The sequence below is a fragment of the Egretta garzetta genome, unplaced genomic scaffold (genome assembly GCF_000687185.1).
Source record: "Egretta garzetta isolate BGI_Z169 unplaced genomic scaffold, ASM68718v1 scaffold51, whole genome shotgun sequence".
Taxonomy (NCBI): Eukaryota; Metazoa; Chordata; class Aves; order Pelecaniformes; family Ardeidae; genus Egretta; species Egretta garzetta.
Window position 1 is genome coordinate 5,273,853 of NW_009258549.1, and position 26,923 is coordinate 5,300,775.

Below are 26,923 nucleotides of genomic sequence, written 5' to 3' on the forward strand. Positions count from 1 at the left end.
GGCAGGCGCGGCGCGGGGGCCTCGTGGGTGTTAAGTGGTGGCACCTCGTCCCTGCATGCCTTCCAAAGATCCTTCCCCTTCCCGGAATGGGCGCGGGGAACCAAACTAAGGATTTAACAGAAGGGAAGCTGCCTTGAGCGGTGCTGGGTTTTAATGTAATACGTATGGACGGGAATCATTTAGGATGGACACTTGGTTTTGGTGGTGTGGCCTGCAGTGTGCTGCGACTTGCATCTTTAACAGGTTTTAGTGCAAGCTTGTGGGTATAGGTCATCGTCTGTGCCTCGGAACTTGTACCTGTGCATGGTCTGATCTTTTCTGAGTAGGCAAACTTGTGTTGCCATTAGAGTAAGTAATTTACCAATATCTGATTAACTTAAAAATTGAAGTTGCATCCTATGGTACAAACACCGCTTCACACTAACTTTGTTCTCACTGTTGTTCTTCATCATGTATTCGAATAATACACTTTTTCAGTCAAAGTTGTAAGGCTCCAATTAGGGTAATTCAATAACTGGAACTTTTGTAACTCTCTTGATTTTCCTCTGTTGACTGCTACAGCTTTTCTGTCTCCTGATTTTAGAGCTTTGTTCTTGTTGCAACTTCAGAGACAGATTTGGATGCAAGCGGAATTTGGCAAATGCCATAACGGTGTATTTTGGTGAGCTTCACAGTTTTCCATAGAATCTGAGCTTCCCACTTAAAAATTGAGTTTCTCTTGGTATGTTTGAGAAACATTGCCCCTGTGGACACACACTGTGGTAGCCAACTATGTCCTAGAAAAAGACATGCCAGTCAGGTATGAACATAGGAATTTTTTTTTTTTTTTTTTTCATTTCAAAGTATGGAATGGGTTTACTAGCAACTGGAAGGATGGGGAAAGGAGTCACTAAAGGAGGGAATTTAAGAGATGCTGAGCAAGTGTGGAGTATGCAACAGTGAAGCTGCCTCTGGAGGATCAGTAAAAGTCAGCGACAGCAGCTATTTTGAACAGAATGCCCATTAAGAGAATTCTGGATACCATTTGTTCTGATGGTGATAGTAGGGTTGTTGGGGAGCAAGTCTCAGCAGGAGAATATCTGCTCCTGCTGCTGCTTTTAATGAATTCTGAAGATTTTAAGGGCTGGATTCAGTGCTTATCTTCTAGGAGATTCCTAGTTAATTTATTAATTGCAACAAAACAAGGAGAAATTAAGGTAACAGTTGTTCTAATGTCCAGATTGTTACAAGCATCTCACTTTGCTGACAGTCCTACCTCATCTTGGAGACATACTTTTCAAACCTTCCCTGAATTGGCAAAAACTTTTAGTACTTTATTAGCAGGACTGAAAGAAGGGTCAACTGTGGATGGTGCAGAGGGAGTGAAGGAAGTTTAGGATATGAAGTAGTTTCAGCTAATACATGACTGATTCCTCACATCATAATTGAAGTAGAAAACTAAGTAGCAAATAGAAATGCCTTTAGGCTATTTAATGGAGTAAACTTGGCCTTCAGTACTATGAATAGTCTAGATTTTCTTTTTAAATTGGTTCATTGTTCTTTAGCATTTTGAATACCTTGTAGATTCTTCATCATACTGTTTGGAAACTGTTTCTAGAAAATGTTCTGTGGTAAAAATGACTTAAATTTAGGGATTATGGGATTAGTGAGGCTAGTTGTGAAATTATTATTTTTGTTTCCTCTGTGGATGACCTACACTGGGGATCTATAACTCTTTTAGCAAGTTTTCTGCATCAGCTAAGCTTTACTAGTAAGTATTCTTGTAAACATGAAAACCATACAAGACTCAAACTCTTAATTTATAGTTCACATTTGAATATTGTGTCTCTCTCATATAAGCACAAATCAGGGAATTAGGCTTCAAATAATGACAGGCCTGTTAGAGGCAGATTGAAAAATTACTTAGACCTGAAATGTATGAGGATGTAGGATGAATTAAGGGCAGTAGAATAGAAAACATGAATAGTTTATCTTCAAGCAGAACAAGAAAGCATTTACTCCTTTAAATGAAAATTACTGGGTTTTGTGTTAATTTCTTGTGTGATTTAAAATAATCTCTAAAGAAATCCTGAAGTACTTAATGTTCATCTTGCAATGGATTCCACTCATAACTGTACTTTGAAATCTCAGTTGTACTTTAGAGGTATACAGCCTTTTTTTTTTTAAACAGTTAAAAGGAGGGTTCTAAAATTTTAATGGGAAGACAGGGCAAGCTCTATCAAATTACAAAATTGAACAGAAACATCAGATGCTCCTTATTATGGTTGACTTGAAATATTTAAATGCCATACTGTGCTAATATAATCTTTACTACTGAGCATTAGCTGTACGGGAGGGTATACTGAAAACGGGACATGTGCAGCTTTGTGCTAGGTCTTTTGGGTTTCTAAGTTGTGCAAAATTAGTTTTCAGTGCAACAGTGGAATGATAGCTTCCTTATTTAGTGGAAAGTGTATAGGTGGAATCTATGAAGTACATTTGAACACCTCTACAAAAAAAGGCTTCACCTTTGAAAAGCCATAGATAAAAATAAGCATGTAAAATATAGACAAAATTCGTAGTTAAGGAAGCCAGTGGTTTTCCTATTATTAGGACATACTCACAGTTGTAGCTTAACTTGGCTTGTTACATGCAACCAAACCAGTTGCTTCATTGCCTGTGAATTAGCTTGTTTCTCAGACTAAGGTAAAATACTAACACTGGTTCTTGCCCTCAAGCCTTGTAGCTCTTTCATCTGCAAGGAAAAGGCAGTTCTGCTAATTTCTCTAAATTAGAAAGTCAAATAGCCTATCTAGATAGATGTATGTTTTAAAAACAGCTTGCAGCTGGGAAAGCATAAGGAAAAGCAGCTGTTGCATATTGCCAAACAAATTTTACTGGCATTCTTAAGGCATGTCATCTGTTATTTTTATAAGTGTAATTTATTTAATAAGTATTAGTGGCAGTTATCAAATAGTGTGTGTGTTAGATGGTCTTGGGCCATCCCGCAGTACTGCTCTTTGTTTTTCTTCGTCATCTTCTCTGTCCATTCTGTTCTTTCATTGTAAGTTACTGCTACTCTTTCATGTCCTCTTCAGCATCTGATCTCTTCTTTTTTTTTCATCTTGCCTCAGTCCTCTTACTTAGTATTTCCTTTAACTGCTTTCTCTATAATGTCATGAACATGTATGTATTTCCACTGTCCTGCTGCCACCAAATAAAAGTCAAGATCCACTTTTAACATAACCTTGGCAATGCCCGTATTGAGCCAAAAAGGGAGGGAACAGATTTGGCACTTCAGCCTGAAAACCGAGGGGACTACCACCACCTCCTAGCCACAGCTGAAATATCTTCATTTTTCCATTATTTAGGGTATAATCTTGGCAAAAAGCAGATACTTCTCACTTGTTGAAGAAATTCCAGCATTCTCCCAACTACAGTCTTTCTTTTTGGATCTTTATTTGGCAGAAGCATCGATGTATCTTTAAAAGCAGGCAATTTGAGGGAAGCTTCCTCCCAGTCCCTACTGGCTGCAGAAAGGAGAAGGAACACTTGTTTGTTTTGTCATTGCACTTCTCCGCTTCTGGCTCCCGCCACACACTGCACTGGTGGTTGTGGTGGAACTGTGCATTGCTGGCATCACGCAGTTCTGGCTGTTTGCACGGAGGGGAAGTGTGACTCTGCTGACCTACCCAATCCCCAGGGATTTTGAGTCATTCGTTGCAGTAAATACCGTGTGCTTTGGCTTGTTGTTTAGGTTATTCTAAGCAATACTGTTACGGAATAGCCATATTACAGCCAAGATTATCACAGTCTTTTCTGTTCTTCAGAGACCTGAGAGCAGGCAATAGGCTGAAATACTCAACAGCATTCTCAGCTACACACTGGGAAGCCTAACTTTGATGGTAAAACGACAATTTGTAGATTCATGGTAATGTTGTATTTGATTCATGTGCAAGAAGTTACCAATACAACTGCTGGGATAACAGGTGCTAGGCCCCCTGCCTCACCCCCCAAAAATAAATATAAAAATGCCAGCATTATTCAAGGGGAGGGTTCCTCTTGTTGCAGGACACCTATGGGATTGTTTGGAAATGTGCGGTTGCTCCTTGTAGATCTGTATTCCATGATATACTTCAGTTCTGGATGGTTTTCTTGGCAAAGGTAGTGCTGCTGGCTTTAGATGAACACAGATTAAAATTGTAACAGACTGGGTGATGAATGCTTCGATTACATCGTAGTGTAAGTATGTTTTAAGTGTACGGATTTATATGCTTGTAATTTTAACTCCATCTGTAGCAAGATAGAGACTTAACTTCTAAATTATAACAATTACAGATGATATACACGTTCCTTGAAATAAACATAGCCATTTCATATGTAGGTGTTTTGACACTTTAGACAAGGGCAATTAGATTTGCCGAAACTGACACAAAAATTAATGAGGTGAAATGGGATGATGAATGAATGAGTTGGGGGGCAGGGGGGGACATCAGTAATGGGGGATGGCCTTTTCCAGCATCACTGTTAAGCTACATCTATGATAGCTACCTCAATGCTGTTCCTCTAAAGGCCTCTCTAGATTCGTTTGCAAATTATCCTGTAACTTAATGTTTTCCCTTCTCTCCCATCATCTTCTAGTCCTGGTTTTCTTCAGTTTAAGTCTGTCACATAGTGAAGTCGGGGCAGGGCAAACTCCAAGGGTAATTTTAAAGTTTGTTCTGACTTTTGAAAATAGCTCTGTGTGCTCATGCTCTGGCAGAGCATAAAACAAAGAAACACAGCCTGCTGTGTTAGAATACCTGTGTCAGATCAGTCTGCCTGGCACTGGCATCAGCCTCCTTTGATAAAAAGAAAGCAAAGGCTATTTTGCTGTAGGCAGAGGAAAGTTTCTTTGACATACCTGATTAGTCTGCAGGCACTAATAACAATACCCAGCTGCCCTCGTTCCTCTTGACTACTTGCTGCCTCTCCACAGCCTACTGAAGAGATGGGAAGATTGTGTCTTCCCCTGTGTTGTTCTTGCTCTTTTTACCCATTCCTCAGCTGTTGTTGTGCCCTGGGCACGTGGCCTGCCTTGCCTCTGCCCTGCAGTGGGCTGCTTGGTTGGAATCAGCCTTCCCCTTTGCTGCTGGACAGGTTAGTTCTGTTCTGCACCGACCCCTTGCATCACTTCTTCACAGGACCTCCCTTTCCCTGACCTCTTTGTGTATGTTTAGCTTTGTAAGATGGCCTTTGGCTCTTTTCAGTGATGACCCTCATCAGCCTGCTCACAGATTTTCATTCTGAGTGATTCACGTGTTTACCCTTAAGCTAAAGTAGCAATTACGCCATGTATTACTAGAAGATAGTAAAAGAGACAACACAGAAGTAAGATTGTAGCTGCTTGAAGAGTTATCCAAAGTCTGTCCTGTATCAGTCCTTTAAATAGCCTTGGTACCTGGCAGATGAAAAACATGTTTTTAAACACTGTGTTCCAAGTCCCTGAAATGACTTCATCTCTAAATAGAGATTCATGTAAAAACTTCTATTCATAGAATGGGGGGCGGAGGGGAAACCAGTTCCTTCCCTATTAAAATTCTGTTCTTGCTTTTCCTGTTCACATGAGAAGTGTCTGCAGTACATCATGAAGACTGGCATAGTGCTTAGTGGTACAAAGTCTAGCTGGAGGCTGGTAACTAGTGGTGTATGCCAGTGGTCGATACTGTTCAGCATCTTCCTTAGTGATCTGGGTGGTGGGGCAGACTGTACCCTCAGCAAGTTTGCTGATGATACAAAACTGGGAGGAGTGGCTCATACATCGTTGTGCTGCCATTCAGAGAGACCTTAATAGGCTGGAGAAATGGGCATGCAGTTCAACAAAGGGACATGCCAAGTCCTGCACTTGGGGAGGAATAACCCCACGTAGCAATATATGCTGGGGGCTGACCATTTCGAAAGCAGCTTTGCAGAAAAGGGCATGGAGGTCATGGCAGACGCCAAGTTGAACATGAACCACCAATGTGCCCTTGTGGCAAAAAAGGATAACTGTCTCCTGAGCTGCGTGAGGAGGAGTGTTGCCATCAGGCTGAAGGAGGTGATCCTTCCCCTCTGCTCGGCATTAGTAAGGACATGCCTGGAGTGCTGGGTCCAGTTCTGGGCTCCCCAGTACAAGAGAGATCTGGAGCCACTTGACGGAGTGTGGCAAAGGAGTACAAAGGTGATTAAGGGACTGGAGTATCTCTCACATGAGGAATGGCTGAGAGAGCTGGGACTGCTCCACCTGGAAAAGGGAAGGTGCAAGGGGGATCTCATCAATGTGTAAAAATTCATGAAGGGAAGGTGTAAAGAAGATGGAGCCAGGTTCTCTTCATTGGTGCCCAGTGATAGGACCAGAGGCAATGGGTACAAATTGAAACACAGGAGGTTCTCTTTGAGCATCAAGAGACGCTTTATTTTTTTACTATGAGGATGAGCAAGCACTGATACAGGTTGCCCAGAGAGTTTGTAAAAATCTCTATCCTTGGAGATACTTAAAAGCTGTCTGGACATGGTCCTGGGCAACTTGCTTTAAGTGATCCTGCTTGAGCAAGGGGATTGGACAAGATGACCTGCAGAGGTCCCCTCCAACCTCAGCCATTCTGTGAGTCTCAGTAAGAAACAGTTTTGGCTATTCTTGCTGGAATACAAGGAGAGAACAGCTTTCCAGCTATTAAATGACACGGATTATTCAACAGTCTGGTAAAATGGATGAAAACTGGCTTAAAGCAACTGAGTAACTGCTATGTCAAAAAGTGATTAGTTGAAGAAAGAGTTTGGTTCTTGGAAAATGTTTTTGCCTTTTTTTTTTTTTCCAAATATGTCATGGCTTTTCATAAAAATAGCTTCTTTATGTTGTGCTTTAGAGTACTGAATGAAGCGAGTGCACTTAACTTGAAATCAAACTAGCTGCTTAATCACAAACATTTTATTTGCAGCTTTTTGTAGAGCATTAGGTATTCTGCTGGCATTACTGCTTTTCTTACAGTTCCATTATCATAGCATGCATACCAAGTATTTTGTGAGAGATCATCCAGAATTAGATCTAGCTCTCTATTTTGCAGCTGTTATGGGCATGATGCATAAATTGAATTGTTGTGAGGAGTAGTAACCAAATCATAATTTCCTGCTGTAAAGTGGCAGGACTAGTTGTCACACGCTGGAGAAGGGTCAGGGGAATAAAAATGTTGCTGTTTTCTCAGTAGTTGTTAAGTGTTTCTGATGTTATCCCTTAAAACTTTTCAGATAATTCTGGGAACTGACTGATGATTTTTTAACTCTTTTCACTTGCAATACTGTAGTAGTGATCTGATCAGTCATGAAGAGCAATTTGATGTCATCAGGTCCCATCTTAGGGAATGTTGAATTAGAGTAGTAGGTTGTTGTGGTTTTTTTCTGAAAGCAGTTTATCTTGCTCTTTGGTTCTTCAGCTCAGCAGGATTAAAAACCCGACTACTGAAGAATGCTTCTTTAAACAGGAGTCCAGGCAGAACTCTGAGGAGCCTAGTGCCCTTTCTTCCCATTCATTTCACACTTGGGATTGATTCTATTGCGGCTGGATGATATCGATTATACGCCTTATAAAGAAATGCATACCTGTGGTGCTTTTGTCTTTAAGTCTGTGATCCACTGAGTTCTAGTGCTCTTGTTTGGTCATGCCACCTCCAGGATTAGTTGCCCAGAAAGACAGTTTAGAGAACTTTTGTAGCCTTTTGAATCTCTACATGGAAAACAAAGTCAACAGTAGTTTATAATCCTTTGCAGTTGCTAAGGCATGCTGTCTTCTAAAGTTACTTTCAGTAAGATTTGCATAGATTTTCTTCTTGGCCAGGTAAGGAAATACTTTTCTGACTTTTATGTCAAGACTCAGTTGTGTTGGAGCTCTATACTGAAAGAGCTGTAGATAACTTCCAGAAAAGTAACGTGAGCATATTTAGCTGTAAGCTTTTGTCTTGGTAAAACTCCAGTTAGTTCTCATGCCACTTTTCAGTATGTTAACTTAGTGTTGCTCACAGTAGTAGAACTAAACCTGATGGAAAGCTATCAAATTAACTTTTTTTAAATTGCTAAAATGTTGTCTTGACATTTCAGTATTGGATAGGAAATACCTACTCATGTCTGTTTCCCTTGCCCCCTTTCTTTTCCACCATAGAAATCCGCTATGCAACTGTGTACTGGAATAGAGCTGAAAAAACACTTCAGGTCAAGAATATACTGGACAGGAGTGGAGATGCCTATGGTTTCTACAACAATACTATACAGACAACAGGTTGGGGAGTTCTGGAGATCAGAGCAGGTTATGGCAGTCAGACCTTAAGCAATGAAGATATCATGTATGCAGCTGGCTTCTTGGAAGGCTATCTCACAGCTCCGTAAGTACCTCAGGAAGCAACTCGACTTATGACACTTCCAGTGGATTTGTGTATGATTGTGAGTTTTTTGTTTGGTTTTTTCCTTTCCCTTAATTCCCATCCATTGAAACTAACTGTACATTTTGCAGTTGTGTGCTGTTCTTTTAATTAGTAGCAGGTATGAAGTATAGCATCTTCATTATTGGATCAAGATGTGCCTTCCCCTTCTCATCCTGCAGGCTCTCCTAATGCCTTGGTGAGATAGATGAGTACTGTATCTATATTATTAAGTAATGTGATCACAGAATAGTGTATGTGTAAGGAATTGTGTAAGCCCTATGTTGTAAATAATAACTATTCTTTCTGCTACCCCTTTTTATCTCCCCCAGCCTGTAGTTAGGTGACTGACCAACAACAGATGAGACAGTTGAGAGCAGATCAGGCAGGGAGAGATGTTGCTAGCAGGGCTGCAGGGCTTCCCTGAGGACCTTTTTCATCAAACACTGTCAAGAATCTGCTAGGGAGCTGATGTGGAATCTTCACAGCATGGGAAGTTTAGTCTCTCTTGGACAAATTTTAAAAAAATGCTGATATACTGGTAGGCCTGAAGGCAAACTGGTGTGTGTCTAGAAGGGTCAGTGTACTCCTGAAAGCCCTCTGAAGAGAAGATGAGGGTCTGAATCTCTCCTGCAACCCAGATCTATGAAAACTGGCAGAATTTTGTACTTGTTACGAATCCAGAGCAGTTTTTTCTAAAACCAACAAAACAAAACAACCAAAACACCCCAAAACAAAAAAAACCCAACCAACCAACCAAAACCATAAACAACCACAAAACCGAACTCTATGATTTCCTTGACTTGGACTTCCTTGGAAAGCAGAATAGCACTATGACATACTAACTGGTAGCATATAGCTGGTGACATAGCTAAGAACATGGCACGTGACTTGTTGCTGAACAAGCTCCTTCTTTTCCTCTATCAACTTAGTCATAGGAAAAGAAAAATTCCCAAATTCTGATGCATGGCTGGGGATTAGTTGGGAGATGCTTGTGATGGATGCAGTGACATGAATTTGGCTTCACCAGCTTTGCTTCCAGAACACTAAAATAAATACCCATAGGGCTGTATTGAACAGGCTAGTAAGGGAAGGTTGTCTGTCAAACAATTGTCAGATATGGTTGCTGGACAAGATGACATTAATTTAATTAGTAAGGCATTTTGAGATCAGTTAAGATTTTGGGTAGTCCTCCGATCATAGGATATGTTAACGTGACTCTCTAGTAGACTTTGCTGGAGAGGCAGCGAGGTCCATGGAGAGTGTAAAGGAAATTCAATAATCTTTGTCAATAATAAAATACTTCTGGAGGAAGGAGTAAAGGAATCATAGCATTCTGAGTGCACATCCTGTACTTGGGGCAGGAAAGGAAATGAAGTACCTGAGAGGTCCAGATGTATGGTTTTGGATTATTTGGCATGAGAGGTTACTACTATGTGCTATTCTGTAACTTTATGTAAACTACATGTGGATCTGGGGGAAGCTAGCATTACATTTAGAATATTGTTAAAACTGGGTATTGTTCAACAGATTTTTTTTTTTTTTTCACTAAGGCTGTACCTTGGTGTACTCATTTCTAAGTGGTTAAGCTTAAGCTTTGTCATACTACATAGACAACTGGATCCATGCTAAGCCCAGTGAGATGGCAAGTAATGTTCCAGCAGCAACAGCCTACACCTTGTTCCCCTTCTGCCTCCACAGTAGATTTATATGTCTTCCTGTCTGTCTTTTAAACAGACTTAAGTATATGCCCATTCCTTTAAACATGGTTTGAATGTGAAACAGTGTCCACATGGACTTTTATCTGACGTCTTGGTCTATGCCTGGGTTTGGGGGAGGGAGTTTTTCCCCTTTGTTTTTTTCCACAGGTGTTAAGTGAATATTCACAGAAGTAAAGGCACTCAAAAGTTACTTGGCTCAAGGCTTTTGCCTTCTCTGGGTCAGGTGCTTACTGAGGCTGCTTCCGAGCTCTATCTGTTGTTAGTGTAGTATAGAGAAGTGGATTTAGCAGAAATCGTAATGAACAGAGATCTTAAAGTCTGTGGAAGTGAAGTTGAGGATTTGTATCAATGTGGAAAAGTAGGGTTTGAGACTTTAAAGCAAAGTGGGAAGCTCAACTGTTTGGAAGGAGTTTAGGTGTGAGAGTGGGTTAAGATGCAAAACCAGAAGTAGCCAAAGCCTTTCTTTTCTGAGGAAATCCACTGAGAAATTCTCTGACAGTGCAAAACCTGGAAGTACTTACCATCATTAAAATGGCTATCAAATACTATACATGCCATCTGAATTTGGGTTTTGACTATGTCTTTGCCTCATTGTACGTCCATACCTGCAGTAGAAGTATATTTCTTACTGGGAGTTATGAATATAAGCCTTTTCTGTCAGGTCTTGTAAAGCTATTTTGGTTTAAGAGGGCTTCTCTTTGAAGCTAAGAATACCTATTGAAAATGCTCCAGCTAAGAAGCAGAGATGAATTAGTGATGTACTCCCCTGACCCTTGAGAAGATGGGGAACCTATTACTTCAGGTTTTAGCTGTATGACTTTCATGATTTTTTTTTTTTCATTCAGCAAACTACAACTAATGAATCCTCTTACGCAGTGTTTGCCATTTCCTGAACCCCACAGGAGTAGTGAGAACTCACTAAGTTTGAAGATGTTAAGATTGCTCTCAGAGCTCCACTTCTTCTTTACCTTGCCTAGAGATTCACAGAATCCTAATGAACATGCAGGCAGATGTTCACAGTTACACAAGTCTTCTGAAGTAATATTGGGAAACAGTATTTCTCAATCTGTAACTGTTCCCACCAGACCACCTGGCCCATTCAGCCTGTCTTCAGGGAAGCTCCCTAGCACCATTGTGACTCCTTTTATGAGAAGGTGTCTCCAAACACTCTCATTCTGCTTTTGCAGACATCAGTGCCTGCAGTAGCTGCACATAGCTCAACCTTCCTTTTTAAAAACTTGGTAACAACAAGGAAGAGTGTAACGATGTGTTTGGCTGTGGTGAAGGCTTTATTTGCATCAACAGCCACTTAGCTACTGGAGTGAAGATGTTTGTGTCACTTGTAGAAGCACCACCTCGGCACAGCAAGCCAGTGTGAATACATCAGGTGTGCCTGGTAATTGAAGTGCCCTCTAGCACATTGCTACCTGTAGCCTGAACAACTCCAAGGCCTCCAGCTGTCTTGCATCTGTTTATGGCAATGACTCCATGAAGCAGAAATGACCCAAGGTGGTTCTTTGCAAACTCTGAAGTCCTACCAGGAAGAGCTCTGATGTGATGCGTTATTGGGAAGGATACATTGCAAGCCTTATTCCAAGTTGGAGTACAGGTTCCTGCAGAAGCTGTCTAGTGAGCAAGAGCTCCAGCTTGACAGTGCCTGCAATTTGCAGAGCTCCAGGAATTCTTGGCTAGCTCAGTTCTTGCATTACACTTAGGGCAAGAAGGGAGTTTTCTAGACACGGCTAGACCTCATGATGTAAGCAAGAGTGACAGAATATCTCTCCTAAAAGCATACACGTTGTCCTTAGTAGGAACCCAAGCAGAATGTAAGACAACAGATTTAAAAACCAACCAACCAAAAAAAAAAAACCCAAAACCAAAAAAACATGCTGGGACTTTTTTATCTCAGACTGCTGGGGAAGAATTAATCTCAGCTCTAGCTATACAGGTCTGTGGTAGAAAAAGTAATGACTAAGTTAGTCAGACCCGCTTACCAGTGAGGGTAGAAACACAGGCCTTTTCTAGAGCATGATTCATCTTCCTAGTGTCAGCACCTGATTCAGATAGAAGCTGTCTATTTTGAAAACACATAGTTAGGTGTGGAATAAATCTAATTCTAGCATCTCTAGATCAGACATTTGTTTTTATCTCCAGTCTCTTGCCTCTCCGTGAGGCCCAGTCCTATCATCCAGCCAAAGATGTTTGCTGTGGTTTTCTTGGGTATGAATTCTTTTCCCTCATTACAAACAGAAGCTTTAATGAGGCCTCACTTTACTAGGGGAATGGCAGAATACATCCAAATCTGTGATGTTAAGCACATACTTATAATCGGTTCCAATTGGGGCATGCCAGGTGCCTAACAGCAGTATTTAAATTTGAAGCAACATTAATTGTATTCTTTTTTTCTGATATAACCTCAGCTGACCTGAGTCCTGTCATCTTCCTCTCTAATTTGAAGGAGCAGGGCTCTGCTTCACTGTTTTTAGACTGAATTCTTGTCCCAGTTTTGTAATTGCCTTGCATTTGGCCTTGGATACAGTTGCAAAGCCTTACCTTACTGTAATGATCCAATTTACTTCGAAGGATAATACCCTTACAAAACATGCAAGCCACACACATATAAGCTTTGTTGAAGCAAAAAAAAAAACAAACCCACAACCAGAAAAAAAACAACAGGGTAACTAGGGGAAAAATTCTCAATAACCTTGGGCACTTAAAGAAAAAACAGTTCCTGGAATTGTATGTCTTCTGTTAGCATATACAAGAAGGAAGGCCATTAAAGAAGCTGTTTTCAGTCCCAATTCTGAACTAACCCAGTCTCTACATCAGTCATCACAGCTTAAAGGTACTAACTGCTAGTGTAAAATCTGCCTCGTGTTGCATAACCTTTGAGTGCAAAATGAAGAGAGTAGAGGTGATGGTTGAACCTGGAAGCCTGATCATCTGTCCTGACCTAGGCAGTGATTAGAATCCTGTCTGGTTTTTTTCCTCCTCATCTGGTTCTCCTCCCTAGAAGACCACCTGCCAGATGGACTGTCTTGTGCTATTTGCTCCTCTTCTCTAGTGCCATGAGAGCTCTGACTTGTAGTATGGGATATGTTATACTATAATTTCCTTCCTAAAGTTACTTCAGATTTTTATTTACCAAATTCTCTGTGACTGCAGGGGTGGAGAATATTGATCTGTCTCTTCACCTTTCTTGTCCTCTTCAAGAAGTAGGTTATGATCATGGCATGTAGTCTTGTGTTAAATGGGAGACAGGAAACTCTAGAACTAAAATTGATACTATAGCTGCAGTTTCATGGAAGTTTTAATTGTGTGAAGCTTCTGAATGCTCCCCTGAATGCTCCAGCACCTCCCTCCACAGATCTAAACTCCCAACTTGTGTCTGCCATGACACTGATCAGGCTTTTTCATGCATCAGTTCATTTACTAACACAGTAGAGAGACGCCTTCTTGCTCCACCTCTGTGGTTTATCTGTCTACATAACAACCCAATTCAAACTACAAACTGCCAGAAAAATATATTCCCTTTTTTTGCTGGGTTAGTGTTTTGCCTGAATGTATGCCAACAGTTAGATTTGGTAGTCAGAACGGTACCAGAGCTGAGATAAGGCAGCAGGGCCATGCAATCAAGTACTTAAACAGCTGAGAATAAGGCAGGGGACAGAAAGAGAGGGGAGAAGATCAATGGATGATTGTCTAATCATTAACAAACCATTCAGTCATTGCTGGCTGTATTCTCAAATAATGCTCTGAGGGAAACTGGGAAGATCTCCTTTCTGCATGCCTCTCGGAGGAAGTTGCCCTCAATGAGTTTTAATACAGAGAATTCTGCCCTGCTGGCATCTAGTTTCCTCGAGGCTGATATCTGTTTTTTAGTTCTGTTTTCTTTCTTTCAGCACTTGGTAGGAGCTAATTTTACTGATGATTGATGTAGTTCTACCAACTCCAGACCTCAGTGAGCTAATTTTTGGCTGATTTCCACCTAAAACTAAATATTCTTCTCTCGTCCTCCTTTTTTTCTTTTGTTTTTTTTTACTTAGTGGCTGAAAAAAATGTTGGTTAAGTTTGACCCAAATTATGAAATGTCAATAGGCGAAAAAAATGAACAGAATGTGAAAATCCAGAAGTTCTGTTTTGGCTTGAATCAGACAATTACATTTGACCTAAACCGAAAGGGTGATTTTTAACTTTTGGGCTCCTGAGCAATTTTTAGCAGTTTATTTCATCTTGAAGTGTAAAGTGCTTCACTTTAACAAACCAAACAAAAACCAGCCAATCAACCAACCAAAAAAAGCCCTAAAACTTTTGTTTCTATTAGTTAATGGAGATAAAACAGTTAACTGAATTCAACAACAACAAAATAACCACAATAACTTAGGGGTGGCTGGTATGAGTGGGAATTTCTGCGGGAACATGTAGGATCAATGTCTACACACTTTAAAATAGATTTAGGTTAATTGGTAAGGAAGGAACATGGTTAATGGTAAGTAAAACCTGCTAGATTTCAGGCTGAAATTCTCTCAACTGAATAAGCAAATTATATTCTCCTCACCTCTGTTTTCTTGGCTTCCAAATAGAATAGCTCTCCAGTAAACTGTTGTTGAGATTTAAATTAATGTCCGAAGACTTCCAAGATGCTTCTGGCCTACAAATATTCCCGAATGTGAAGTTTTGCCATGAAGTAGTTCAATCTCATTCTTGCTTCTCTTTCCATTGTACAGCAATTTGAGCAGGTATTAGCAAGGTCATTTCTTTTAAGTTAATTTTCAACAACCCATTTGTGTTACCTTTGCTGTTTGTTGTGCATTAAAGATATGAAGTAATTACTGTGATTAGGAAAAGCTTACTTTGTGGGCTGTGGTGCTTGTCTATCAATGCTCGTTGGCCAATGGGTGGGTAAGGAAAAGGAAGGGAAGATGCAAATGAGTAACTTCAGCTATTCTTGTTCTTTCAGGCACATGTATGACCATGCTGCAAATATGTATCCGCAGTTAATTAAGAATCCCACCGTTCGAAGTGGAGTTCAGAATTTTATGGCGTATGTATTTAGTTATTAGAAAAGAAATTACTCAAGACTTGGGGTTGGAGGGTGACAGAATTTTTGACTTTTTTTTTATTCTCTTTGTAACGGGCTAAAGAAGATACATGCTTCCTTTCCCTCTAATTCAATGCCGTTAGTATGAAAAAAAAATTGTAAATGCACATGAAGAAGGGCATATGCCCTTCCCTAATTGATTCTTTCAAAGTAGTGTTTACAACCATTGCTACAAAGGGGTGTGGGTAATGCCAATGCATTCTGAATGTCATTCTAGTCAAAATCCTTTTCTGAAAAGCTGGTATTTTGAATGTTACACTGAACAGTGTGGTCTCTTGGCACCTTAATCTCTTTAGCTGTGTATCCTTTCCTTCCTCTGTTAGTTTAGCATTTTGTTTATTCTACAAGTGACGTAAATTCTGTTCTAATCGCAAAAGTCCCGATTCCCTTTTCTCTTCAGCTATATAAATCAAAATTAATTCTGCTCAAATAATGCAGCTACACTGGTGGGAAGCTACAAGTGGGAGAAGAACCAGGCCAGGTACTGGGAAACTCAGCTGGGATTACTGCTTATTTAAATCTTATGTTTTCTTCCATTACAGATACTTCTGTGAAACTTTGGTCATTGCTGGGGACTATTTTTTCCATCTTCCCCTTGTCTTGTGCTTTCCACAAGGGGTTATATATCTGTCTAACTCTGTTATTTGTGCACATATATAAAGTTGATTTGATTTAGCTTATCCAAAAAGAAGAGGAAAAAAAAAAAAATCTTAGTGTTCCCTTGCTATCATTCTTCAACATTGCTGTCCTCCTGGTGAGAAAAATGGTCTAGCTGCGTATCAATGTGTTGGGTTTTTTTCCAGGATGACTCAGCATAGCAGCTCTAACCCCAAGATGCATTGTTGGAAGATGGGGGAAATACTAGGTGGCCTTGTATCATTTTTCTATTGCCAGTATCCTGGACTCCTGCATTGCTGCTTTACTTAATAGCAGTCTTGCAATATGGACTGCTGCATTGTCCTGAAAGTCTTTAGCCCTGAATGCTCTGACCATATCCCTATTTCCTCTGACATATTCCTTGCATCTTGTTGCTTCCAGAAAGCTCAATATGGCTGGCTTTGTCACCCATACACTGCTGGAAAAATGTGCTTCCTTGCTAGGTTTGTTCTCTCTCTTCTCCACCCTCCCAGCCCCCACACCCCCTACATAATGCTGGATAGATAGACACAGGAGAATGGAAGAGGCCAGAATCTGGTCCTGACTTAATCTAACAACTGTGGTTCTTCTGTGGCCCTTTATGCACAGCAAAGGAGGGAACTCTGAGAGATCCTTATGATGTTGGCTGCTCTTGCCCAATGGTCTGTTCACCGTGCGTTGCCTCATGCTCTAAACCTGGGTTATTTGGCTCTTGATTGGATTTGGCACATGGGATGGTCATGTTTGGCCTCCCACCTTGTCCTCAGAGGATAGCAATGGTTCTTAGGCAGTGTTTGAGCATCAACAGCAGCATGCCTTCATTGCACTTGTACATAGGGGAGAGAAATAGGCTTTTCAAAGGTCAGTCTGTTTTATCCTTAAAAAGGTGTTTGAAAGGGAATGGTTCATTTGACCTATTGAATGCCTGTTTCCCTTTACTGACTGTAAGGCGTTGCTAGATCTGATGTAGCAGAGTCCCCCACTGAGGTGGAGTCCAACTCTTTCTTTGATACTAAAGGCTGGTAGAGGCACACTACTGTAGGGTATGTTGCATGGATCTGAACATTTACACCCAGAGGATGTAACATATGTCTGTGGGATTTCCAAAGCACAATTTGCCTCAAAACTCTAAGAAGATTGGATCATCTGGGTCATAATACATTTGTCCCTTCCCTGCATTATCAATTATACTCTAAAACAAAACCAAGAAAACCCCAACCTGTTTGTTCCTCTGCAGGAAACAAGATCAATGGACAAGACAACAAATCAGAAATAATAAGGATGACCCCTTTTGGAGGCATGCTGGCTATGTTATTGCACAGTTGGATGGTCTGTACATGGGAGCCCTCGAGTGGGCTAAACTACAGAAACAAACAGTAAGATTACTGCATCTCTTTTTCAGTAGCTGGGGATGGGGTGTCAGAGGACAAAGATGGGAGAAGGGAATCTGATATTTAAAAAAAAAAAAAAAAAAGCATGCCATTCCAGAAAAAATTCAGTGGCTGTTCAGTGTAGATAATGTGACTGAGCACTTGCGTCATATTGCCACAGAACCTCTGCACTGGACTTGGAACCCTGGGTGCTCACGTTGCTGATTAGATTGGGGGTGGCTTTTGTATCCATGTGTGAATGTTGGAAGGACAGATACTTCTGAAGTGCTTGCTGTCATCACTTTACAATTGTTACTGAGCAAATGACCCTCTAGGTATAAAGAGTAGCTGCAATAGCATGAATCAGCATGTAGGGAGTGTATTAAAGCTTTCATTCTTATTTCCAAGCATCAGACTTCAAATCTTAGAAGCCTCTCTGTTTTGTTTTGGAGTATTTTTTATGTTGCTAAATGTCTTCTCCTTTCCTGTCTTCTCTTAAGTCTCCCATTACAAAATAAATGGTCAGTGCTGTGGCAGGCCAAATGGGGTATGGGTGGTGTGTTTTTGTTGTGGTTTGGTTTTTTTTGTTTTTTGTTTTTGTTTTTTTTTAATTAAATTAGAATTGTGTTCCGGATCATCAGCTTGTGTGCAATAGCACAGCTCCTTTAACTCCAGTAGAGCTATTGTAATTACTTACAATGCTGTCCTTAAGCCTAACGTCTAATAGGTTTCTCAATGTGAGAGGGAGGACTTAAGTAACTGTAGTTGACCCCTTTTGTCTTCGTTTAACCATATCAAGAATTTAGAGAAGTTGGGAGTGCTAAATAATAAATGGTTGGGGCTAATAAAATGCACATGTCTTTCTGTGTAGAACTTGCTCTGTGGTTTTCATGAACGAGGAATTGGCTCAAACTAAAAGAAAAGACTGTTCACAATAATGGAAAGATCCATTCTCATGGGCCTGAGTTATAGGGAAGATACTAAGAAACCTTGACTTTCTAGGAAAAGAACTCATTAATTCCCTTTCATAACACTTGCATCTGAAGAGCCCTGCAAAGCTCACAGGTTTTTTTTTTTGGCTGCTTCAGAATCCTTTAGATTCAGATGGGGGGAGAGGAAAGTGTTAGTTTGTGCCTGAGCTAATTATAATAGTCATGTCCTATCTGCAATGTATATTCCCTGATACTTATTTAACTATGTATTTCATACTAAAAAGCACTGACCTCTGAAGTGACAGAGTCATTCTTAATCTTCTTTTCAGATATCTCATCAGCGTGACTATGTAAAAATGGTGCATTTAGTGAAAGTTCAAATATGTGGTTCAGTCTGAAATATGTCCCCTCTGTTTTTGAATTATATGCAATGGATATATATAGTTCTTTTCACAAATGTGCCTGGAGCAGATGGTGGGATTTATTTTGATTCCTTCCTATGCTATTCACAATTTTAGCTTTTGGCATTATCACCTATGTTGGGATCCATGCCTTTTTATTAAAAGCAAAAGTTTTCCCCATGTGTGTATTTATCACTTGAGATGGTGCTGCAGGTTTCTCTGTTTGCCGGAGCCAGTAAGTTAACATCAGTCTCTTACCTCTGAGTACAGTTTGAACAGCTGCTTTTTCACCTACGTGTTTGGTTTTCCTTGCCATCAACATGATACCTGTCAGCTCTGCAGAAGTTCATGCAGTTCACTTTGTTGGGTACCATGATACTTTTTGAATACTTTCAGGAGATTAGGCTACAACGGTGCTATTTGTGTACATATTTACTGCTGTTAGGATCCTCTTCAGGAGATAAAGAGCTTGAAGATTGTTTCTTCGTGCTTACACAGACAATAAGAACAGAGGCAAATGCAATGTTACTGACGAGTATTCCAGCTTTGACACATCCACTTATCTGAGAATCAACCCAGCTTCTGTAAACTGTTGGCATTTAAAAAAAACCAAACCAAACCCCCCTCCCCCCCCAAAACAAAACCTCACAAAAACTAAGCTAACAAACGAAACTAACAAAAAAAACCAAACCCTGAGAAGACCAATAGTATCTTCCTTATTCATTGTGATTAAAGAACATCTGCCCTCCAAAGAGGCTGTTTTCAACTTTTCTCTTGCAGTACATATTATAAGAATGTTAAAAAGATTCTTTTATTTAATACCTTAGATTGTTAGTAAGAAGAATGTTTGGCAAATAAATTCACCTTATAGATGATTTTTTTTTTTTCTTTCTAAGTATTTTACTTCAGTTCAATTCATCCAGTGTTGTTTTGATCTTTCTTTGGGCAACAACTGCAGTAACAAGTATTTACTATTTCCATTACTCATTCCTAACCTTAAAAAATAATTAGACTTGTTACTGAAAGCCCCCCCAACAAATTCTGCATGTTTTTAACAGCAAATCTCATTCCTATTGCATGTTTTCCTTAGTGCTTTTGAGAGTCTCTTCTTCCCTTGTTCCTTTAGTAGATACTGCTTTTGTTTCATTAAAAAAAAATCCTTTCTATATGTGTGTTGTCTCAGGATTATCATAATCAGGAACAAATTTATCTTTTGATCTCTGGTGGTGCAGTAGTTTGCATTCATGGTGGTAATGAACATGAGAAATATTGAGCATATCTTGTGGGTGGGTTGTGTGGTGGTTTTATTTTCCTTTTTTTACGCACCCCAACCCCCTGGAAAAAAACCCAAACCCCAAAATTAACCAAAACCCAACATGTGACAGGCTGTATTTTGTTGCCTCATGTTCTAACTGCTATTGGGGAAAACTGTGCATACTTCTAAAACCAACTGATTGCTCTGTAATTACTTTTTATGTGTGGAGGGCATTTTTCCTCCAATGTCCTAAGCTTAAAAGAAGGCTAAACGCTGCAGAAGAAAGGCTGGGAAGTCTGTCTTTTTCCTCTCCCAAAAGATCAGAGACATGGGGAAGAGAAAGAGATGGGTTTCAAAATTGTCACGTTCCCTTCCCCCGACAATGAATGCTTGTACATGGGCAAAGTGCTCTCCCGAACACAGAGAGGTTGGCTGGTTAACAAGGATAGGTCAAAAGATGGAGAAAAGAGACGGTGGGCAAAGTTGAATAAAATTATTCTCTTTTCAGGAGAATGGAAACAAGCTGTATCAGTAGCTAATCTGCTTTTAATCTTACACATTTCATGTGTCAAGGTTTCTTATCAGTACTACACATACCTCTTCAAACTTGCAAGTAGTTGGAGTTTTACACTTGGTGGATTAGTTGATGTGCGCTTACTTGAGGAAGACAAGCGAAAAGATGTGGCTTTCCATTATCATGTACAATGCCTGGTAGTTTGAAGCTGTGCCGAATCCACATAGTGCTTAAATGAGAGCTGGACTGTGTGTACACAGGCCACTCTGAAATGTTCCATCTTAATTTTCTCCCCTAAATTTCAGGTCTACTTCACTTTAATACTGTAGAACTACTGTGTCTGCCACAAATAACTGAGCCTTCTACAGAAGGAAAAATTGATGTGGACTCTGAACTGTTTGGTAGTAGTACTAGTACATATGGGTTTCTTATTCCTATATATATGAAACATATGTTTTGTAGTGTACTGTTCTAAACCTTTTTTTTTTTTTATTGCATGAAGTCTGGTTTCCTGCAGGGCTATTTTATGTAGGTGCTTCTATTGAGACCTGCATGAAGGAGATGCATATTGTAAACTTCTGTATTTTGAATTTTATATTTACAGGTATCATTAAGAATGATGTCAAAATCTGAATACATTTTCATGTTAAAGTGTGACATTATTCCATCTGGTTTAGCAACATTTTATATCCAGTAAACAAACCCAACCCTTTTGTCAAGACAATTTCTGAAGGAGGGGCACTCCAAAGAACATTAAGCCTTTTCATCTGCCTAATGCTGTACCAACGCTGTGATTAATCTTGGGCTTGTCTACACAGGGAAATTACTCTTGAATAAGGAGGTGTCAGAGTTTTAAGTAGTACAATGATTCCAGGACAGTTCTCTATTTGTACTTCCTTATTTTGTATTGAGAATGCTCACGCATGGGGAAGTTACTGGAAAACAAATTTTTACAGAATAACGTCTGTTTTAATATCACATGTAGGCAAGCCTTTTAAGGTTGGTTCTCTCCTGTCTGCTCCCCTTTCTAAGTTTATTTCTCCTTATAGCTAATTTAAGTCAAACTCAATTTGATATATATATATTTTAATTTGGCTATTCAGGCCAGTATTGTAGACTAGGACCCACACATTCTAGCAAAAGGACTTTTTCTGTTGTTGTGGCTGTACCACCTCTCCACTTGTAAATTTAGCTAATTCATTCTTCTTTGAGATGTGAATCATGCATGCAAGGAGTTTTCCTGATGTTGCTGTGTGAGATGGGAGAAGGTGATTACAGAAGATTGTCGTATGCCCTATATTATGCAATTGTTATCATGCACACTTTTTTTTTTTTGTCTAATTCTTGCTGGAGGGCACTGTTTAACTCCTCCCAGAGAAGACTTCTCCATATATCCTGGAAATTGGCTGTAGTGATTCCCAAAATTGGGGCTTTCTGCCCTGTGGCAGATACCTCAGGACACTCCTGAAGTTCCCAGATTTGGCCTGCATTGTAGACGCCCAGATCTTGTTCAAATGGATTGTTTTACTGAGATTCCAGAAATGCTCTGTGCCGTTGTGCTTGTGTGATGTCACTGAGCAGCAGACAATCACAAAACACAAAGCCAGGTTTATCCAAGCAGAGCAATGAGTTCTTGGAAATAAACTGGAATAAAATTTTCTTGTCCTTCAAAAGGGGAATGAAAACAGAACCCTGATGGGTACTTAACAACCTATTTCCTCTTTTTCTTCTCTGATACTTTGTCTGGCTTTGGGAGCTGGCAGCCTAATCTCACCCAGTGGAGCTCTAGGAATTTTCATAACCTTTGCTTCTTTGCTTGAGTGGGTCTTTCCTCCTGCTCTCCGGCCAGCTTTCTGTGTGCATAGTTCTGATAGCGTCCTTGCTTGGCACCTTTCTTCTAGCTTGAATGGACTTCCTAGTAGTTACTGATTTTTTTTTTTTTTTTAATTTTTTTTTTCTTGAAATGACTGTAAGATAGCACAGAAATATTAAACCTTTTTAAAATACAGCAAGTCATGCTGCAGCAGTATCAGTGTAGCTACCTGTAGATGTTACAATGAAGGCAGGTTTTATGGAGGAGACTATGTACTTGCCAAGTGGATGGCAAATACAATTAAAATGTCTCAGGGCTGGTTGACAAGTCTGTTTGCTCCCCTCCTAGTGGTACTGTACAATAATACCTGTGTAAATTGGACATTGGAAAACAGCTTTTCCTCATTGTGGGCTTGCAGATCTTTAAGTGCAGCTGGATGGGGAAAACCTGTGCTGAAACAGTGCCAAGTCTCTCTATATGGATTCCAATGAGATAGCAGTTGTTAGGTCTTGTTTGTAAATTATTCATACCACTGAGTTGCTTAAAACTATCTGAAGATACATCTCTTGATGTTTATCAGTTGTGGCCTTTGTTGCTCCCTGTTTGGGTCCTTACAGCAAAAATGTGATGAGGTACAGCAATGCAACATATAGGAAAGCTTGCTTTGGATTTCTTCCTCAAACTATAGCTGCTGTTATGGCCTTGGGCGATGCATGGTTTTAGCTGTGAGAATGGCTTATTTCTCTCACTTGTCTTGGTAAGCATTGTGGGGAGGTTTAATTCCTTCCCCTGGGATACATGGACTAGAGTTTACACAGTTTTTGGTTTTCCTGTTGGTTATTCTCTCTGCCAAAACAGCAGATGGATAATAGAGAATTCAGCCTTCTGAATAAAAAGTAAATGGATCTGGTGCTGTTTATTTTTTCCATGTTGTTGTGTCCCCTTTATTGGGGTTTGTAGAAAGGTCAGCTATGTGGTTTAATAACAGTGATTTATATTGTGAGCAATGTGTTTCTTTGCTATATGGTTATATCCCTATTCACAGCCCTACAGTGATGTTTGTTCTGACTTCTTTTCCTTAAGCCTTGCCTTAACTAAAGGCATGGTGCAAGCAAGAACAGGAAAGATTTAGCAAACGGTCTTTGAAGGTTGAGGTTAGACCACTGTTAAGTTCTTATTTTTGAAGAGGCAAATTAAGAGAAGGTTCTGAAGAGCATGTTGCACAATGAGCTGTGTGTAGTCAACCCTGGCTAGCTCTAACCGTAAGGGTTTTTTTGCAAGCATGTAGTATATAGCAGAGCACCTTTTGACTGACTTCCTCTCTTCAGCTAGTTCCATACTTGATTAGTATTGTTAACATATCTTGCTTCTCTCATTCGTTTCCTCCTCCTCAGTCCTGAGGATGCCTTAATCACAGTCTTGATAAAAATCCAAAAACTCCCAAGAGTGTTTGTTAATGTAAAGCCCTTCAAAGGCATCTAGATAGATAAACAAAAAAAATTGAAATCTTACTATTACCGTAGTGTAACAGTTACAGCAGACGGATTGGTATGCTGTTTGCAAAGACACACAAAAGTTTCATAATATACTGGTAGCGTCTCCTTTTTTCCTCAGAAATGTTAGCATTGGTAATGCCACTACAAGGGCCAGACCCTTCAAGATACCCATGTACCTAATTTGACATTGAGTTTCAGCTTCTGGGCCTTGTGAGCAGGTATTTTATAGACCATATAAGAGCTTCCTTTGAGAGCAAAAGAAAAATTCTAACAGCTGAGACTGTCTTGATGCTTCACTGTCTGAAAGTGCTTTTTGTGGTCTGTCTTTTTTCCCTTTCCTTAGCCACTGAGCATCTTTGATGTCCAATTTCTGAATGCAGTTGGAGACCTGTTGGACCTCATTCCTGCACTGTTTGAGTATTCTGCACGGAGTGGACAATGCAATGTGGAGCCAGGAGGCCATGGGAAATATCAGTGGGATATGGGTCACTGCTCTGCTCTCATTAAGGTGAGCACCAAGAACTTCATCTCCAGTGACTGGGTTGATTTGCGGTGTCGTGAGTCTGCATTTCTGGAGTCTTCACTGTTTATGTTGCATGTGCATAAAGAGACTCCTGTCAATCAAGGTGCTTTTATGCAGTTGTCATTTGTGCCTTCATAGGATTCTGGGTCCAGTTTTGTTCACTTGTGTTCAAGGGCAGGGAAAAAAACAAACCAAACCCACTGGGACCAACAATGAAAAGCTACTAGAATTACTAGGGAATGGGGAACTACCATGGAGAGGAGACGGGAAGAGGGTAACTTGTTTCACCTAGCCAAGTGAAGTCTGAAAGGGGGTCTTGTGAATGTCTACAAACACACTGGGTGTATAAGCAGGGAGGAAGGGAAAAGGATTACTAAAAACTGCAGGACAGTGCTAGCACAAGAACAAATGGGTGCAAGTGGCTGATGTTTTCTGAGTGTTAATGGTGATACTCTGGAATGGCTTTCCAATGGGAGTAATGACAGAAAAAATGCTTTTAAGATAAGCATCTGATATATCATGGTGGCAATTAAATTTTTCAGTTAAAATTATTGAGGGTCTAGTCAGCATATGGAGACTCCATGTATCCCAGAGCAACAATATTCACCTTAAACTGAGAAGCATTCATTCAAGCATTTGTCTATAGCAAGAGGTTTCTGAGCTGACAACAGATCTTAGAACCAGGGAAATACTTGAAAAGATGTACTATCAGTATATATTTATCTTTTCAAAATGAATTTGCTTGCATTTGCTTCCATACTTTAAAGTCACCCAGAAGGTTTTTCATGGAAACGGCATGCTCTTAGTTAATGTTGGATATGCCTATTGTTCTGTACAACTACCTGAAAGGAGGTTGTAGTGAGGGGGCTGTCAGTTTCTTCTCCCAAATAATGAATGATACGAATGAGAGGAAATGGCCTCAAGTTGTGCCAGGGGAGGTTTAGATTGGATAATAGGAAAAATTTCTTCACTGAAAGGGTTGTCAGGCATTGGAATGGGTTGCTCAGGGAAGTGGTTGAGTCCCCATCCCTGGAAGTATTTAAAAGACGTACAGATGTGGTGCTTATGAAGATGGTTTAGTGGTGGACTTAGTGGTGCTAGGTTAATGGTTGCACTTGATCTTAAAGGTCTTTTCCAACCTAAATGATTCCATGATTCTACGCTTGCAGAGAGCTGATCTGAAAGTAAATACAAGCATTCAAAAGGAAACCAGGGAAACAAAACATACCATGTGATGCAGGTGTCCTAGAAAATCAGAAGCTGTTTCTTTTTGAAAAATAACAACTAATTATTTGAAAACAACACATGGGCAAGAATTATTTCCACAGGTTTCAGAAATTCATTGTTAAGCACACAGTTAAAAGCACAAGAATCTGCTCCTTCTTGAGCAATGCAATTAATCAAACTACTTAAAACAAGTTGTTCTCCCAGTTTCTGTCAAGTACAAAACATGCAGAGTATGGTAGGGTCTGAAACTACTCATCTTTCTGCTTCTGCTTTCCAGGTTCTACCTGGATATGAGAATATATATTTTGCCCATTCCAGCTGGTTTACATATGCAGCCACACTGAGAATATATAAGCACTGGAACTTCAATATAGTTGATCCAGACACCAGAACCAGCCGTGTCTCATTCAGCAGTTACCCAGGTAAAGTCAAGAAACCCAAAAGAATGTAGATATCCAAGACTGCATGGACCATCTTACTGTCTTGCAGATGTCCTGTATATCATCCTATAAAAAGGATGATACCTAAACAAGCACTTGTTTCAATCTACCTTAAAACTTTCAGCCACTGAGAGGACAAAATGTCATCTTCAATTTTCTGGCTTGAACATGATGTTGTTGTCATTGTCTTTTGTTGTTGGTTAATCACCTTCAGTGCTCTGAATAGCACTAGTTAAATATTCTATTTCTGGCATAAACATGCTGCTTTGAATTCTGCTTGTGTAGTTTGCAGTCATCTCAACTGTTGAACTTCTCACCTTGCCTATAGCACTTGTGTGTTTGGGACTAACAGTTTTGAACACTTCTGTTTACCACTGTAGCATGATTCATGCTGTAATGGGATTATTGGAGAGTATCAAGCACTAGCCATTTGAAGTTGTATCGACTTCTTTGGTGTTGGGTTAGCAAACCTTCAGTTACGTGGTTGTGTGTTTTGGTTGTGTTTTCCGAGGGGAGTATTTTTTTATGTTTATTTCATGTGTTAGTAATACAATCAGCCAGAATATTTAAAATCTCCCGCAGGAAGATTAGGCAGCATATTGTATTCTCAAATTTCCTGGAAGAATGTTAGAAATTGCCAGCAGTTAATGTTTCAGGGGTAAAGTATGTACTCTTGCTAGAGTAGCACCAATAAATGTGAACATGAAAAACCAAAGCAAATCTAAGACTCTAGGAGTAAGCATTGCATCAGTTTTTAAAGGTGGAATTTCAAATTCAGAAATGCCCAAACACTCAAGAATCTTCATCAACTTTTTAAAGTGAAGTGTGCGCCGTAGGAGAGACTGATTCTGCTGAAATTTTGTTGGTTGATGATTTCAAAACATGCTTTGTAGAATTACTGTGCTTGCCTTACTATAAAGGCAAGTGTCCTTCATGGCAGGGACTCCTGAGACTGTGACTGGGAAACTGTTTTGAAAAGTAGTCACATTTGTTTCATGTTGAAAGCATTTTTTTTAAATTTTTTTTTTCCTTCTCCTGTGGGGTTCTGACCCTCTGCAGTGACCCTCAGGAATGCAGCATTTTCTGACG

General features: G+C 40.0%; 1 protein-coding gene across 1 annotated transcript in view; it reads left to right on the top strand.

The window, feature by feature from the left end:
- Positions 1-5,938: 5,938 nt before the first annotated feature.
- The window catches only part of PLBD1 (phospholipase B domain containing 1), a 31,598-nt gene continuing 10,613 nt past the window's right edge, over positions 5,939-26,923 (top strand). The window contains exons 1-6 of the mRNA XM_035903205.1: positions 5,939-6,170; positions 8,150-8,369; positions 15,087-15,170; positions 17,101-17,239; positions 23,988-24,152; positions 25,672-25,816. Coding sequence (XP_035759098.1) covers positions 5,939-6,170; positions 8,150-8,369; positions 15,087-15,170; positions 17,101-17,239; positions 23,988-24,152; positions 25,672-25,816 — 985 coding nt within the window. The remainder of the gene's footprint in view (positions 6,171-8,149; positions 8,370-15,086; positions 15,171-17,100; positions 17,240-23,987; positions 24,153-25,671; positions 25,817-26,923) is intronic.